Raw genomic sequence first — 17,948 nt, 5'->3', positions numbered from 1 at the left:
GATACATTTCCAAAACCTGCTGAATAATGTTTTCCCAGGTGAATCCCTGAGTTGAGACAGGTTTTTGTGGGTTATTTGTTGTAAGAATTATCACTTTTTCCCCCCTGAAACTCTTTTCTTTCTTTTTTCTCCTCCTGGAGAATGTATAAATAGTTAAATATTTTAACTCCATTTGGTGCTACTGTGTATTGCACTGATCGGTTCAAATTCCTGCTTTTCTGTGGTAGGCACAAGTTTGTTTATATCCACCTCCTGCATTTTTTATTTCATTTATGTTATTAGCTCCTCGAACAATGCTGTCTTTTAATCTGTCTGCACAGCAGTTGGTACCCTTGTCCATGGTGGTGACTTTTAAGTGCCATTGCAATGCAAACAATAAATAAAATTATAGTTAAATAACAATCGCATAAATAGCAGTGTACAGAGAAGGTTTTTGTACCCTCCATGAGGTTTTGCTTTGGGTTGAAGCCTCTAGGCTGCACTGCAGTCTGTGGGAAAAATCCTGTAGCCAGGAAAATTTCTAGTAGGATGCCTACAAGTGCGGTGAATGCATGAAAATAAGGGATGTTAAGGCCACATGCTTGTTAACTTGGATCAGCCAGCGTACCTGCCACGGTGGCATCAGTGGGTACAGCGAGCAGGATCAGAAAGTTTTCGTGGCACAGAACCTGCAGCTGTCATTCCGCTCCGCCGCACCGGAAGGGAAGAGCAGTTAATGATGCAGGAAAAATGACCCGCAGCAGCAGCTGGATCCCAGTGGCTTCTGCCAGTATTTTCAGCAGGACAGCTACAGGCTACTATTCTCAGTCTTTCCTGGGGAGACCAAGGAATAAAAAAGGAAATTACCTCTGCACAGATTCAGAATGCTTAAAAGAAACAGATTTCATACTGTGGCTGGCGCTTGCAAGTGCAGTTGTGGGAGAATGCTAATAGAAGCCTTCGTCGGCTTATGGTTGGACTCCATGATCTCAAAAGTCTTTTCCAACCTAAATAATTCTATGATTGGAGTCCCTGCATCCACACTAGGACTTGAGCAGGGCTAAGCTTGTAGGAATAGATGTTACTTTTGCAAATCATCCCTAGTAGCCTGCCTTTCTGTCTTGTGTTTTAAGCACAGTTCCACAAACTGCCCTCACTGGGAATGTACTATACTGATGCTTATGTACAATTTCAAGATATAGTTAGGTAGAGGCCATTGTTTTCCTACTCCTATTCATCTTAGCGAGGAAATAACCTGGTGGTGGTGTCTGTGGAGTTTATAGTCAATCCAGGTCCTTACAGTAGGTGTCTACCCTCTTGATCATCTGGATCATGAATCTGCCAAGTAGATTGGAAACTTCTGATGAACAGGGTTTGAGGAGCAGAAGTAGTACATTGACAGTGGGAAAAGTTTAAGAAAACCTTTTTGAATTCCAGAACAAATGAAAACCAGAGCAAGGATTAATGCATATGGTATTCCAGGTTGTGTATGTCAGGTTGAACAAACGCTGATTAAAATTCCTGTTTTCAGGGTACTTTCTGTTTGGAATACACTTGCATAAAGACACAGTTAAATATCAAATTAGTATCAGTTAGGATCTTTCACTTAAATGAGAATTGATTGTTGCTAGTGTCTGAAGAGTTCACTTGTTTGTTTACCCACCTGGTCATTCAGAGTTCTGAAAGAATGAAACTTACTGAGCGCTGACGGTTTTCTTTTTCTCTTTCAGGTTCCAGCTGTGGGTACTTCACATGTGAAAACTTAGCCTTTCATGTGAGAGCATCATATGAGGAACTTCAGTCCTGAAGTACAGAGTTGTTCACTTGCTGCGCACGCTGACTGGTGCCTGATAGAACTATACAAAAGCACTAAGGTATGGATCTAATTCACCCTAAAAGTTCCAGATGTGTAATAGAGTAATTGATGCTGGAAGAGACTTCTGGACATCTGTAGTCCATCCCCTCCTGTTCAAAGCTGTTCAACTAGACCAGGTTACTTTGGCCCATGTCCACTCTGGTTTTGAATATTTACAAGGATACAGATTCCACAGCCTCAGCGAGCAACCTGTGCTGAGAACATCCTTCCTTCCATCTAGCTGCTGTGCTGACTTGGATTCGTTTCTTCTTGTTCTATTGCTGTGCCCCTCCATTTTCTGTGGCTCGTGGTTAGTATTGCTTTTAACCTACAGAATTTAACGTAGTCCAGGATTAGGGAACTTCACCATATCCTGCAGGGAGTTTTTTTTGTGTTTTTGTTTTGGTTTTTTTTGTTTGTTTATTTTATCGCAACTTGAGAGCTTTGTTGGACTGCAAGAAGGGTGGGCACAGGTAAGCCATGGATGGAATCTGGAAGGGTGCCAGTTCAGAGTCTGCTACAGACAGTTTGTGAGACTTTGGGCATGTCAATCCTTTGAAGTTTCAGTTTTTCATCTGTCAAATGAGGAGACAGTCATGTTCCCTCTGCATCTTTGTTTGGCTGCAAAGTCCTCTGTCAGCTGTATGTATGCCACCATGCGTACAGGTAGTGGGACAGTGTTGCTGATTGTATGTGCTGCATTAAAATCAGCAATACTTTTAATAGTGCAGAAACACATTCAGGAATACAGACAAGGTTTTACTGTATGCTGGTTTTGATGTACCAGCCACACAGCAGTGGTCATGAGTCGTTGACAATTAACACTTAGCATATGAAGAGTTGAAGATGAGAACTCGGATGTATGCATTTCCATCAATAATTCACAGGAGATTAGAGCCTCAATGTCAGAAGCTGTACCTCTGCACAGGATGACAGTATATTAATGAAGTTGCTCCTGCCATTAGACTCCAATTGCTAATTTATTCATCGTTTACTAGCAGTGGGGAGAGAGGGGGAAAGGGAAACCCAAGGTCTGAGTTCAGCAGCCCTTGAAACAAAGATGCGTGCCAGCTTTATTTGCAGCATTTGATTTCCGAGTCGTGTATCTATTTCAGCCTTGGTGGATGAGACCAGATGAAAAGGAAGCAAGTGAATACAGCCCAGATAAATTGACTTGAAGCAGGCCTTATCACCAAATCATTCCACTGGAGCTGAATGTTAACAAAAGCAAGGCAATCATGTGTTTAAGATGATATGGTGAAACATGTTCTCATTTCCCTAAAAACCCACCCTGAGTTCGTAGCGTTTAATCCAGTGATTTGAATCATTATTGTTGGCCGGTTCACATATCTCTGTGCTGAAGTCTGTTATCCCTACAGAAATTCTCACCATGAGTTAAAATGTATTAAGGAGCTAAAGATTATGGCAAAATACTGACCCGTTCTGCTGGCCGCTGTGTAAGTAGAGAAGTGAGACATGGTCACTTCTTGCGTGCCCTTATTAACCCCTCTATTCTGGAAAAGTTTTACTGGTTGTGAAACGTGGGCGAAGGAGACGGTTTTTTTAAACCAGTTTAGCTGTGCTGGTGCACCGCTTGCAGAGGATGGCTCTGTCATCAGAGAGGCCGCGTGTCATCTTTACAGGATTGTGACAACCCTTCATAGCAGAAGAACCCAGAAGGTTTAGGAGTATTTGTGGGTCAGAAGCTGCAGAAGCAGATTTTGGATGGATTTGGCTTCTGCTGTCACTCGGGTATGAAAGAGTTAATTACTTTGGAGAACTGAAGTGTGGGTGTGCATGCACCCACCCTGTCTGTCCCTGGCCTCCTGCGCCCACCCCCGATGCTTGGTTTTCCAGGAAACTCTCCTAAAACAATTTAGGCAGGCAGGGTCCAATTTCCTTCTTGTTCTTGACTGGCACTCATTTGCAGATACATTTTGAAATTCAATATAGATACCTCAGAAATCACAAAACTGTGCCCCCTAATTATTGTTTTGCCTGTAAATTGCGTTGAGGGAAGTCATGTTTTGAAAGGCTTGCCAATTAACTTTACACAGATGTCTGCAGTTGTCCTCATTTCAGTGGCATTGTGCAAGTACACGTTAAGCAAAATGTGATGTGCAAGCTAGTTCATGAAATACATATGCCCATTTACATACATAAAGAGACTCTTGTTTGTGTGTGTACGTTGCTAGTACACGTCGAATGTGGACACATCTGTTTCATTCAGAATGTGCCAGATAGCTTGCAGAATTTATATACATTTTTAGCCTATAGAATTTGCAAGCTCATTTTGGATGCAGCGGCTTGAAGATCTTTACTTGAAAGCTAAACAGGCTAATTGGAAATGTCGATAAGTTCCGTCAGGAATAACGCTAAGTGGTTGGAAAGGGTGACTGATGGGGAGCGGTGTAGCTGAGATGAAAGAGGGCAAAGCATGTGGCGTTATAGGAGAAGAACAAGATCCTGGATATCTGTGCAAGATCTTACACAAAGTGGAGTTGGATTCCCTTTAACGAGAGGGCAATTGTGACAGCCCCTGCCTGGTGATGGGCACCTCCTCACCCTGAATCCCGGAGCTGGGAAGAAATCTGCTTAAAGGTGCAGTTCCCTATGACGTGGGCATGGCTTGTACCTCTAACCGTCTCTTAATGAAGTGCATAGTCAGTCCTGTGTTGAATAATTGTCCAGCTGGAATGGTCTCTTACTTCTCGTTATTTTAATTAAAGATCTCTCTGCCTCGATAGCACTGGGGATTACATCGACACAGCCTGTCACAGGAGGTCACTGGTTGGCGTCCAGGCTGGGCTGATTCCAGCCAGGGTTGCTACTGGCAGTCTGATGCTTGCTGTGGGAATTAGTGGGTCATCCTCCTCCCCAGTCTGCTGGCCAAATCCACGTGTTGCGAGCCGACCGTCACAAAGGGCACTACCGAGCCGCCTCGGACCTTGTCACTGGCTCAGCCAAAGGGCTGATTTGTGCGTTGGAACCGTCTTCCCAGCTCACATTTCCTGAAATGAAGCGCGTCGGTGGGATGGCGTGGAGGTGTATATTGCAGCTGGCAAATTGTGGTGCTGTTGGGTGGAGGAGCAAGTCTGTGGGTTGTTTGGGTTTGTTTGTTTTTTTCTAATCTGGTTAGTTTGGCATTTTTTAATACTAAAAAGGGAGACAAAAAGTAAATACGTGCTATTGCCTTATAGTCTCTTCTTACCATCGGGAAAACTGCAAAGAGATTATCAAGAAGCTTCTTTCCTTATTTCCAGTTTTCCCTCTTACTCTCTGATCTTGCCCATGAGTAGTTTCCCTGAATTGGCACTTCTTCAGATTCACAGTGTTGTAAGCTTTCTTGCTGCTGTGCAAAAGTGCTTTGCTGTGCTGAAGCACTTTCCATGGATTGTGTCTAGGAGAAGATGTTGAGTGAAAATTACACATTCAGAGTGAAGCTGATCGTATTTCGTATTAGGACTATAGTTATATGTAATTTATGCAGGGCTAACAAATGCTAAATAGCGGTTGAATGCATGGTTTGTAGATGTTAAAGGTGGTTAAAATGTCATTATAAATCATGTGTTAGAACTGCAACTGCCAATTAAGAGAGTATACGTGTAGTAGCATTGTATTAACCCTTGGTAAACTACTCCTAAAGTACTGTTCCTGTACATGATACTCATTTTTGGGCTGAGCTTAAAATAAAGTGCAAAATAAAACTAGATGAAGAAGGGAAGGTTTGTTCAGATTGCAATAAGGAGTTTTGGTGAGATTTTTTTCCACAGATGACAAATAATTTCATTCAGTCAGATTTAAAAAAAAAAGGTAATCAGAAGGAAAATCATTAGATTCATTAAGACTGCATTGAAGTAGAATGAATTGAGATTGATAATTTAACTGCAAAGAAGTCTTGTTGGGGGTGTGCAGATGGCTTGAAGGCTGTAAGCGTGCAGTCTGAAGAAGGTGTTCCTTTCCTACTGCCCTCGCTGCTCCCCCGTGTCGTCCCACGGTGGACTGTGTTTATCCAAGCTGTGGACACAGGACCAGCAGAACCTTGGATTTTCAAAGCGATTGTCATCCTCTCGACCTCCGAAACAAACAATCAAGGTTCAAAACAAAAGAACTCAGAAGGGTGATCTTCTGAGTGACTCTTGATTAGCAGTCTTGGGTAAATCATCTGGAGGAGTGTGAAAATATTCCCTCTGTGACATAAAACAGGTTCTGTTATGAAGTTAGAGACACGTTTAGTAAATCTTCTCTCGATTTAAAAATCATTATGGCTGCCATTCCTGAATGTCAACACTCTCATTTTTTGCATCAAAACATAAATGACAGTGCATTAATGCAGCAACCTAATATTGCAAAGCTTAGATGTTTCCAACTTTAATGACATTAGAGGTAAAGACAAATGACTTCTTAGCACTCCTGATGGTTCGAAGAATTAAGCAAATTGTAGGACTTCAATTTTATTAACAATTTCCAGATTTGAATTACTTTTATTCAATTAACTAACTCAAGGGTGATTTTCAGTGTAGATGATGACCTTAAACACAATCACTGTGGAAAGGAGAAATGAGATGTGGGTAAATGACATATTATTACATGCTTCAGCATCATCTTCAGTTTAATAAGTGAAAGTTAAGTGGGGAAGAGAAATGTGTCACTAAAAAAAGCTGGGTTTTTTCTGGGTACTTTCAGATATGATATGTGCTTCTTCTCTGACGAATGCATTAGACTGGGATAGGGCGAAGGCTTCTGCAGCAGCTGGTCCAGCTGTGGTCCAGGTCAGCTTTCAGGGATCTGCTTGCATTTCAAAAATACTGGCTTTCAGAGGGGTTAGCAGGTGAGAGATCGCCAAGGATTTGGGCTGTTACTGTGCCTCTCTCCCACAGTTGCTTTCAGATTGTGTATTCCAGATTGGCAGGTGCCACGCGATGGGGAGTGGGGGTGGGAATGGTGAGGGAATATAAATGCCGAAGATTATCCATCTGATAGATAAAGCCTCAGGATTTAGCTAAACAGAAATTTACTTTGGTACATAACAGATGTCCAGATGTCCTTTGGGATGAATTCATTTATTTAAATCCTATCTGTCTTAATGAAACACTTTTTAAAAGCTGGAATGCAACCTGACTTAAATGCCCACTGAAATATCTGCCAAAACCCATCTGCTTGACAAGGGTGGTCTAACAAATGCGCTGCAAGGTGTTACCCAGGGGCTGATCAATACTGCGGTGCTGTCTGTGGTAGACAGAGCTGAGCATCTACGGGCTCGCGGCTGCTGCTCCGTTTCCTGTACCGCTGGATGTCTCAGCGGGCTGGTCTGAAGAGGGGTTCAGCGTTACTCAGCTGTCGGAGAAGGCTTGACGATTCCTATCTGCCTTGCAGTGCATTGTGAAGAAATAGGAAAAGATGATGAAAAGGTGTTTTTCACAAGTGAGATTATTCATGGCTTCTTACACCAAAATTATCATAGTGATACAGCAGCAATGGCAGAGGTGCAGTCAGTTTGCCGTCAGGCTCAGGAACTTAGAGTAGGAAGTTTTGGGGTTGTTTTTTTCTTTTTTGTTAAAATGCTCACTACTTTCTATTGATTGTTTCCAACAAATACTGTGGCTGAAAAAATCAAAACCTGGCTAGTTTAAAAATGTAACTGCTTTTCAGCAAAGTGCTAAAACAAAAGAGAATTTCTGAGTGTTCGCAAAATTTCATTCTTGGCACCCAGGATTTCAGGTATTTTCCAACCACTGTAGGATTTTTTTTCAAAACTAGGGTCTTTGCTGGTCAGTTTGCTTTAGCCATCTTTCTTAGCCGAAGAAAACGAGTCAGATGCCCTCCAATGAAGGTTTCACAACTGTCTTTTCAATTCAGCGTGCATTTTTGTTGCACTGGAACAGGAGAGACGGAAGGGAAAACCGCTCTCCCACCCAGTCGGTGTTGGGTGCCTCTGTGTGTCTGGCCCTGGCTAGCTGTCAGCACCCAGCACCAGCTGAGCGCTGGTGCACAAAGAGGAACCTCAGAGCTTTCGTGTGTGGCCCAAGCCTGGAACCTGAGCACCCTGTGTTGGGGAGACGAGTGATGAGGACGCGGGGTGCTCAGTTGGAGGGCCCAGGCTGCTCCAACAAATGGTGCTCAAAAGCAGAGGTTTGTTTCTTGGCTGTGTGTAGAGATGAATTCTTTAAACAAATACAGCATTTTTAGAAGCTGTAGGAGTTTTCAAAGACGACTGCGGAGACTCATAATCGAGTTGATACAGTTGAGTAGTGGGGGTGTTTTACTTAATTTCTTAGAGTTCACTGAAGAACAAATGCATCTCTTATTATCTGACGCAGACTTGTGTATTGCTGAAAGAAGGCAGATAAAGACATTAAAGGCTGTATTTTCAGGAGTCCCTAGCAGTATGCTTAGATGGAGACAGAAGGAATTTAATTTTATTTTCTAGGACCTTTAGAAAATCTGAGTATTAGGGTTTGCGTAAGTAGATCTTTTAGATTGCCCAGCCTACTCTGCAGCACAGAAGATGCTTTACAGTTATGCCTACAAAACCGTGCCCATCTATCTTTCCTTGTATGGAGGCAAAATTTTCAATGACTGTTGAGGAAGAGAAAAATACATTGAAATACTGATAGAAGTGAAATCTATTGTCTAGTTTTTGGGAGATCGATACGCCTTGTAACAATTTCAAATGCGTGCGTTCTGAAGGCAAAAGGAGAGGAAGGGAGGAGAATGAGCACCGACAAAGTCTTTGGTAAAAGACAAAATACCAATTCTAAAATTATTCTGTTGGCTACTGTTGACCTAAAGTAGATCCTGAAATATGAAGACACACAAAGCCTTTTGGCCGCAGCCACCATGACACCAGGAGAAGTGTTACATTAGCAGATTTGCTTTTGTGTCTTACGTAAGGTAATCTTGAGCTCATCGGCGCGGTTTCGTGTTGCGTTTAGGTACTCTGCGTGTTTGCACGTGTGTGCCTCTGTTAGCTGTTCGTCGGCAAGCTTTGCCTTTCTTTGTTGGCAGCTGCGAGGAGAGTTGGTGTTGTACCTATGATACCACTCATTGATGACCTTCTCACTCCTCAATCAATTCCTGGATGTGCTGTTATTTGGCAAATAACAGTGATGTGAATTTAAAAAAAAAAAAAGAAAAAAGTTTTTGTAATCTCAGATGAAATTTATGTGGAGGACTGCTGTATGGTGTCTGCCCACACTGTTTACCACAAAGATGCACCGATGTGGCACTCCAGCGCTGGGTCACGCGGTGAGGGTGTTTCATCTAGCTACAATTTTACGTAGTGTAACTCATTGTGATAATTCCTCTGAAAGGGAAGGATGTGACCATGTACATCTATTTAATTTCCTTTGCTTTTCTGAAATCAGACCAATTACTAATGGTTCATGTTCTATTTTCTTACTGTCTGCCAGGCTGCTACCTACTCCAGAAAAACACTGTCAGCGGTTTGTTTTCCGTGTTGTCCGGCGCACCGCACACCCAGCTAACGCGGAGGGTGGTCGAGCTGGTGGGGCTGCAACCAGCTTTCCATTTCAGTCTCCCAAATGTTGTCAGCAGTAAAGATCTTATCTCCTGGCTTTACCATGCTGCCAGCAAATTCTGATCTATGATCCTGCAAACTATTTGTTAGAGGTATAAACTAAGGAATTGGCATTTGGATAGAAAAGCAAGGCTTGCTTTTGAGGAGGAGTTATGTTCTAGTTAATCTTAGGGTATGAAATATCTGTATTGTTGGGCTGCCTGTTTATTTTTGGGCTGGGTTTGCTAAGGCTGTTGGATGCTTTAAAGCAATTAGAGCTGAGATTAGACATTTGTCACTAAGCAGATAAATTTATAAATAAAAATAGTTATTAGATGTCTGAGAAAAATCTAAAAAAAACCTTAATTAAATGAAGAGGAAATGCATCTTGGTGAAGATGATATGCCTGTGAGAATAATGGTTTGGAAAAAAGCTTGAGAGCATCTAAACCCAGTGTTTGTGCTAGTGTAGAGTCCAGCTTTTCCCGGAGTGTTGGCTGCTGTCTGGGATGAGATGTAGAGACTGAAGCTGGGATCAGCCGCAGCTGAGACGATCTGAGCCTACACTTCGAGTCACATCAACCTTTGTAGTTACACTAGAGAGCAGAAATTCTTTACTTAGAGGCTGCATTGGGATTGTGTCTTTGGCTGCACATTGGAGGATCAGTCGTACGCATTGGCAGGGTACGTTAGCACCTGATGAGGAAGGAGATGTTGGGAGCAAAGGCTTACGTGTGAGTGTTGTGGCTGGTGTAAGGTCGGGGTGGGTGGGGGAAGGCAGTGGTGCAGGGCTCATGCTGAAACTCTCCAGAGAGCTCTGACTCTTACAACTCTCTGGTAGCGCAGATTGTTATGCACAGCAGCAACTTGCACAGGGACTGGGTGGCTCTTCCATCCTTCGTGGCTTTCAGATAAAGGCCACTCATCTTTATGAAATGGACGGCATTGCAGAAATTATGGGTCTGTTGTGGAAACATCTTGGGGAGGTCGTCCTGTTTTATATTCTGTCTGGATGACTGTAACTGTTCTTTTTGTGTCTGAAACCTCTAAATCTGTCCAGGAAGTCTCAATGGTTTTGTAAAGCCTTGAAATGCAACTCAAATGCAACCTAATGGCTGAGTAGATCAGGGGGAAATAAAAAGTGCTATTTGCTGCCTGAGTCACGAGCTTTGTGAACTTGGATCTGGCAGTACCATGGCCAGGCCAAAGCACCTCTTAAGGGTGATCATTTTTCTGTGTCTTTCTCACTAAGGAGTATTTTAATAGACTGTGCAGGAGCATTACAAACCTTAGAGGTCTCCATAGATAGAAAATAAGAAATAGGCCACAGAGCACTAGCTCATTTCCTTCCAGCAGTCGTTCTACCACGGATGCTACTAGAAGTTATTCAGGGCTGTAAATCTCTGGTAACTGAACAGCTGGTATTACAGGAAAGTATGGATACGTTCTTCTCTTCCTTGTAGGCCACGAGGGCTCTTGTGTTGGTACATTTTGCAAAGTCAGCATACTGTGTGAATATTAGTTACTGTTGTTAATTTTTAAATATTTGTGCATGGAAACAAATTGGTAGGCTGAAAGGCTCAGGGCTGAAATTCCAGACATACTTGACAGTGTGTGTATATGTGTACTTGTCATGTATGTATAAAAAATAATCGTAACTGTTAGTATTGCTCAAAAACTTAGACATGTACGGATCTGTTGTCCTGGAAGATCAGCTATAGATCCCATGACACAAACTTATTAAAATGGAGAATGTGTCAGAGGAACTCGCAGTCAGGTGGCAGAAGACTTTGCCAGTTGGACCAGCATCAGCTGAGCACTTAGAACATTCCAGGTTTCAGCTGTGGGCAGGGAGCCTGTACCTCTCACTGCTCGGAAGAAATGGGACAAAACCATAGACAGACGTTTTCATCCTCCTTTCTTCTATGAGTTTCTTTTACCTTTTAGAGTCACGTATTTAGAGTGATTAAAACTTTCCAATTTCTTCCTCTTTAGCAAATGTTTCAATGGATTTTTTTCCTATTGTATCAGAAAATTTAAAGAAAAAAAGAAGAGGGGGTATGTGGCATTCATGCTGTTGCGTAAACACTCACATGGTTTTAACTCAGGTAGTAGAGTTTTCTCGTTTGGAGTTTGAGACGTTTCCCATTACAGTATCACAGGGTTTTTATCAACCTGGAGTTTTCTGGTCTCAGTAAGTATACGGCAGTAGGACAGCTTATGACAATGCTGCTTCAGCTCTCGTAGGATCAGAGGATCCGGGAAAAGACATCCCCTGAAAATCGGTACAGTTCCTTTAGACATCACTCTCCTCAGTTCACTCTCAGATCTGGCAGAGTTTCAAATGGACTCTTCCTGGAGAATTATCAATACAAGGTATAATAACTGCACACTTTAGCTTTTACCTTTATTAGGAAATTATATCATGAATAAATATGGATGTTAGCTAAAATGATACTGACTGTAATGCAGATGTAGTTAATAGAGATATGGAAAAAAATACTTTCAACATAATTTATGATAATTAAGTTCTGAATCTGGTTTGAGGGAGGTGTGTATTGCTGGCCAATTCAGAGTAAAAACAGTGATTAATTATGATACTTTTCTTACACAAGTAAGTCTGATTGTTAGATAGCAACAGATTCTCATAACAGAGCAAAACAAAACCAGGTTTCAGAAGCTTTGAGATGTTTCAGTCTGGTTGCAGATATAGGGGGTGAAAATATGGTTTCTGTGGATTATTTGGTGGTTGGTGGTTGGTTTTTTTTTTTGGTGGAATGGAACTACTTTGCCCATTCTGTGTTCCAACCGTTTTGCTCCAGTGGAGATGCTGTAGGGGACCAGCTGCTGGGGCTGGGCAGGGGGGACTTCATGTGTGGAATGGGTTGCAGGGGCAAGCAAGCTTTGTCTTTTTTTATCTGAGCCAGGAAGAAGGAACTAGAAAAGCTCAACATCTAGCCTGGAGTTTCACGCAATTTTCATTTTTGTTATAGTAGTGGAATTACGAGTAGTAGTACACAGAAACCCCAAGAGATCTGGGCTGTGAAATGCCGAGCAGGGTGCTCTTTAGTCATAGGGGGGGATATTTTAAAAATGTTTTAAAAAAGAAGTAACACATAATGGTTAGCTCATGACAGACTTTTTATGGAGTACTTCCTCCATTTTGGCATCTAAACTCAACATTTGGGCAGGGAATTGCTTTCAAAATCCCTGACGTCTGTGTAGTGCGGGGAGAGGAGGGAGCAGCCGGCCAGACAGCACGAAATGTGAAGGTACAGTACAGTGCTGCCCTCTGAGAAACCTGCGTTTGCTCTGAAACCAAAAATAGCACGTGCGTGTTTGTGCGGGGCTCCGCCGAGGCGCTGCTTCTCTGCTGCTTCTGGTTAACAGGGCTAACCAGAGCCAGCTCCGAGGAGCTCGGTGTGGCACTGCCCTTGCTCCAAATCCCTGTGACATCTTTCTGTGGAACCGGGCGAGAATTAATTCAAGCCCTAGTAAGCTGGCCAGACAGATAGCGGGAGGCGAAACGCTGTAGTAGTGTCGTACCCGGGATCGCACCGCAGCGTCCGTGGGTGAAGTCTGCCGAAACCCAGAGCAGCGCTCTCGGCTGCGAGCAGTCGCCGCTTCGGCGGGGGGGAGGAGGAGTTCGGAAGGAAGAAGGTGTCAGTAGTTCTGCGGCTTCAGTTCTGCGTTGTTGATCAAACTCAGTAGAAGGCACTTGGATTAAAAAAGGAAAAGCCAGCTGTTTTCAGTAGGTTTAGATTTGGATTTGATGCATGCAATGAAATGCCTTTTGCGTGGACGATCAGTTGGTGCATCCCCCCTCCCCACCCCCCCCAGCTCTCACTTGCAAGCTGCAAACATGCCTATTCCTGATCTCACCCTGTGAATATGGGAAAATAAAAACAGTTTAGAATTTGCCCAAAAAGATATACAGGTCGGGTGGATTAGGAAAGGATGAGGTTGCTGAATGCCAGGGGGGCAGGTGTTCTGTGCAGTGTTACATGCTGCCTGCTGGAAAATCCACAATATAAACCTTGAATAACCTGGGGAAGGCAGAGGGGTCCGGGGAGGGATGATGGTGGGCAAAGCAATACTGTGTCTTTAATTTTCGTTTCTGAAGGCAGAAAGTCTGCATAGCAATGACAGGATCACTTGTTCGTGCCTTTAATGTGGGATCTGTTTTCTCCAGTGGAGGGCACTCAGTGTATCACAAACTAGAACATTAGCACCAACAAGCTCCAAAGCAGCATCACCCTCTGGAAAGCCTTCCGAATTAGACAAGAGCTGCCTCTCAGCACAGCCACAAAACACTTAAAACCTGGCCAGCTAAATGGATAAACCGATCCTGCCTAGCTTTTGAACTGGGGTCCTGCACGGCACGGGAGGCCTGCCTGCTTTGGGAGCTGGGAAGCTGGAGGATGGATTGCTGTGTCTGGGGATGGCAAAAGGCAGCAGAATGAGAAACGCTAGGTACCGGGCAAGATTTTGTGATTTCTCCCAGAGAAGTTGGTTTACCTTCGTGGTCTGCTATAGCTTTTACTTGCTGATTGCCACTTAATGCTGATGGTTCTCTGATGACTTACACAATGGCTCTCAGAGCTTAGAGTCCCTCCCTACCCCCCCACACACTCCCCCCATCCTTCGTCCTGTCTTCCCCACCCCCAACCCCTTCCCTATCCTTCCCCTTCCTCATCCCCAAAATTCTTGCTTGTCCTCTCTAGGGAACTTTGTGTGGGTTACTGGCATGCACGCTGGATGGCGGTGATGTGAGTGGCAACCGTGCTGTGACATGAAGATTCGGATGGTTTAAAGACAAGAGACCAGTTTTAAGGAGAGAGAGAGAGAGGCAAAGGGAAAGCAAAAAAGGAAAGAGAGAGAAGAAAACAGCTGGAGAAGGGAAAAGCAGGACGCTTGTGGATGACAAAAGGATGGGTAAGTGAACTTTTCTTGTTTGCTTGTTGTTAGCACGGCTGCAGCTGTATGGTATATTTTTCAGTTGGATTATTAGCTGTTCAAGAGGGGGAAGGAGTCTAAACAGCAGCAGTGCATTCCTTTGCCAGGTGACTCACTGTACTTGCTATTGTATTTTTAGATCATGTATTCCCCCCCCCCATACACACCTTTCCTCCTGCAGTGGTTTTACATGTAATTAGTCTGTAAATGCAAGCACCGAGTTCAGGGCTGTAGAGAGTACGCTCGCTGCCTGTGCAGCCCACCCACGCACCTGCACACGTATAGACAAGTACATGGATGCAGGAGGCACGCTCGCCCAAAATTTCTTCTGGGTTTGTATTCATATTCGATGAGCCCGGAGTGGTATTATTCAGGCTGTCAGAAAGGGCTGTTAACCCTTTGCGGTACGTGGGAGCGAAGGGGAGGGGGCGATTTGGTTGTATAGGTGGTTTTGAAAGGCTTGTTTGGTCTGTGAAAAGATACCCCTAATATTGCTGCTGGATTTCCAGCAGTCATTTGCCAGTCGGATTTTTTCAAGTGTGACAGGTTTATTTCCCTCCCTCCTTCCCCCCAACACCCGAGTCTGCAACAGCGAGAACATATTTCTAGCTGGCTGCTGCTGGCACATAGGCAGGAGCAAGAGATGAGGATTTAAATTAAAAATCTAACCATTAAAGTGAAAGGCAGAGACACATAATCAGGGGCATTTTAGATTAGGAATTATTTTGTAGATTGCCCCGTGGTTTAAAATTAGATTAAATAACTGCAGCACAGGGTTGAGTTTGTGTGTGTGGCAAATAATAATGCAATTATTTATCGAGGAGACCGGCCCTTAAAATATATCCTGTTGGAAGAATGCATTTCAGTTCTTCACGAGATTGCAACTCTGGACAGAGGCACCAGTCCTAAAATGATTACAGGGTAAGGAAAGCGTGCGGACGTGTGCTGGGTTTTCTGACAACCCCTCCGCCCCCTTTCATAATTATTCAAAGAATGTGGAAAATGTGCCTGTCCTCACATAACAGCATTGCTACTAGGTAAATTTGACATCTGAAATGCAAAATCTTAAAATCAGTAGAGCTGTGGAGGAGAGAAGGGATTTGGAATAGAAATATACCCCTTCAAACTTTCTGTGTTTTGCTGCTCCTAAGGCGGTGTTTATATGTAGGTATTTGTGTGTAGATTTTTATGGAGTATACAATGTATTTAAAAACAGTAAGTGCTTAGGTATTCACAACTACATGTAGATAACTTTTTAAATGAATATGTGTTAAGACTATGATTCGTTGGAAAGAAATGCATCTTCTACCGTGGTCTTGGTATCGAGGTCCCATACTAGCGTCATATGGTATGCTTCTCCAGATGGTTGGACTTTGTGCATCTATCAATGTATTTTAGGTACATAAAAGTAATGAGTAAACCTACTTAAACCTGCTCTTAAAAAACAAATTGGTGCAAAAAGTAAAGCCTTTACTTGGTGTCTAATTTCACAATAAATACATGTTTTAAAGATGGATCAAACTTTTTGTTGAGTAGATTTCTCACTTTTTGCAGTAATTTTTGGAGGAATTGAGCTTGTAGTTGCTTTTAGTAAGGAACACGTTTAGCAGCATGTAAATACCAGAAGCTTTGGCTCATTTCCTTTCCAGCACTATGGAGCATTCAGCACAGTGACTTGACAAATATGTTTATTGTTAAAACCTCAGCAGCTAGCGATAAGAATATACCAGCTACACCGAGAGATGATGTACAGGAGAAAAGCGAATAGCAAACCGACTCTTGGTCCTTCTGAGGGATCATAAATCACCCCAAAGTAATTGAATAACAAGAGTAGTACTGGTGACGGTGCAGGCAGGAGAGATGGCAAGCCCAAAACTCAAAGGACAGGCATTTACACAACAAAAAGTGCAAGACAGGAGGCAAACAGGTTGTCTTAAAAATCCACTGCTTCACTAATGCTTTATTAGAAACCCCATTGACGTTAGTAATCTGTCGGCGATTTATTTCAATAGCTTTACGATGCCCATTTGTTTTCTTTTTAATATTGTAGGTTTCCATTTAATTAAGCAGCTGAGAGGCATGAGTGTGGTGTTAGTGCTACTTCCTATGGTGCTGTTTGTTGTGCTTGCGGGGGCTCAGCGAGCTTGCCCCAAGAACTGCAGATGCGATGGCAAGATTGTGTACTGCGAGTCTCACGCGTTCAGAGACATCCCTCAGAATATTTCTGGAGGGTCTCAAGGCTTATCGTTACGGTACAACAGCATTCAGAAGCTTAAATCAAATCAGTTTGCGGGCCTGAATCAGCTCATATGGCTTTATCTTGACCATAATTACATCAGCTCTGTGGATGAGGATGCATTTCAGGGGATCCGCAGGCTGAAGGAATTAATTCTAAGCTCCAACAAAATTACCCATCTGCACAACAAAACATTTCACCCAGTCCCCAACCTCCGCAATCTGGACCTCTCTTACAACAAGTTGCAGGTGTTGCAGTCTGAGCAGTTCAAGGGCCTTCGTAAGCTCCTGATCTTGCATTTGCGGTCTAACTCGCTGAAGACCGTGCCCATCCGAGTTTTCCAAGACTGCCGAAACCTTGACTTTCTGGATTTGGGCTACAACCGCCTGCGGAGCTTATCCCGTAACGCTTTCGCTGGTCTTTTGAAGTTGACAGAGCTCCACTTGGAGCACAACCAGTTTTCTAAGATCAATTTTGCCCACTTTCCACGCCTCTTCAACCTTCGCTCGATTTATTTGCAGTGGAATAGGATCCGGTCTATTAGCCAAGGGTTAACGTGGACTTGGAGTTCCTTGCACAACTTGGATTTATCAGGAAATGACATTACAGGGGTAGAGCCTGGGACCTTCCAGTGCCTCCCCAACCTGCAGAAGCTGAACCTGGATTCCAACAAACTCACCAACATCTCTCAGGAGACCATCAACACGTGGATCTCGCTCATCTCCATCACTCTGTCCGGAAATATGTGGGAATGTACTCGAAGCATTTGCCCGCTGTTTACTTGGCTTAAGAATTTCAAGGGAAATAAAGAAAGCACTATGATATGTGCAGGCCCTAAACATATCCAGGGTGAGAAAGTGAGCGATGCTGTGGAAACATATAATATCTGTGCTGAAATCCAGGTGGTGGTTACTGAAAGGTCCTACCAGGCACCCAAAACCCCCCAGAGACCTGTCTTCATTCCTAAACCTACCATTTCCAAACTGGAGAGCAACCAGCCAACATCTGTTATGCCAAGCCCTTCTGCAGAGCTCCCAACACCGGGAGTGGAACCAGAGTACGAGCACGTTTCCTTTCACAAAATAATCGCTGGGAGCGTGGCCCTCTTTCTTTCCGTGGCCATGATTTTGTTGGTTATCTACGTGTCGTGGAAGCGCTATCCAGCCAGCATGAAGCAGCTCCAGCAGCACTCTCTCATGAAGAGGCGCAGGAAAAAGGCCCGAGAGTCTGAAAGGCAAATGAACTCCCCTTTACAGGAGTATTACGTGGACTACAAGCCAACAAACTCTGAGACCGTGGATGTATCGGTTAATGGATCTGGGCCCTGCACGTATACCATCTCTGGCTCCAGGGAATGTGAGGTATGAACCATGATCCTCCTAAACCCATTTCAGCTGCTGGGAA

General features: G+C 43.6%; 1 protein-coding gene across 3 annotated transcripts in view; it reads left to right on the top strand.

The window, feature by feature from the left end:
* The window catches only part of LRRTM4 (leucine rich repeat transmembrane neuronal 4), a 679,501-nt gene that overhangs the window by 448,039 nt on the left and 213,514 nt on the right, over positions 1–17,948 (top strand). For 2 of the 3 annotated variants that reach the window (XM_075444811.1, XM_075444812.1), the window contains 3 exons: positions 1,710–1,853; positions 14,077–14,287; positions 16,359–17,905. In XM_075444811.1, the coding sequence (XP_075300926.1) occupies positions 14,284–14,287; positions 16,359–17,905 (1,551 nt within the window). In that variant the 5' untranslated portion in view covers positions 1,710–1,853; positions 14,077–14,283. Of the gene's footprint in view, positions 1–1,709; positions 1,854–13,577; positions 13,826–14,076; positions 14,288–16,358; positions 17,906–17,948 lie in introns of those variants that run through there. The other variant, XM_075444813.1, reaches the window with a different exon arrangement.

Source organism: Opisthocomus hoazin, chromosome 28 (genome assembly GCF_030867145.1).
Source record: "Opisthocomus hoazin isolate bOpiHoa1 chromosome 28, bOpiHoa1.hap1, whole genome shotgun sequence".
Classification (NCBI taxonomy): Eukaryota; Metazoa; Chordata; class Aves; order Opisthocomiformes; family Opisthocomidae; genus Opisthocomus; species Opisthocomus hoazin.
The sequence above is the reverse complement of the archived record's forward strand: the minus strand, read 5'-3'. Positions and strand labels throughout refer to the sequence as shown.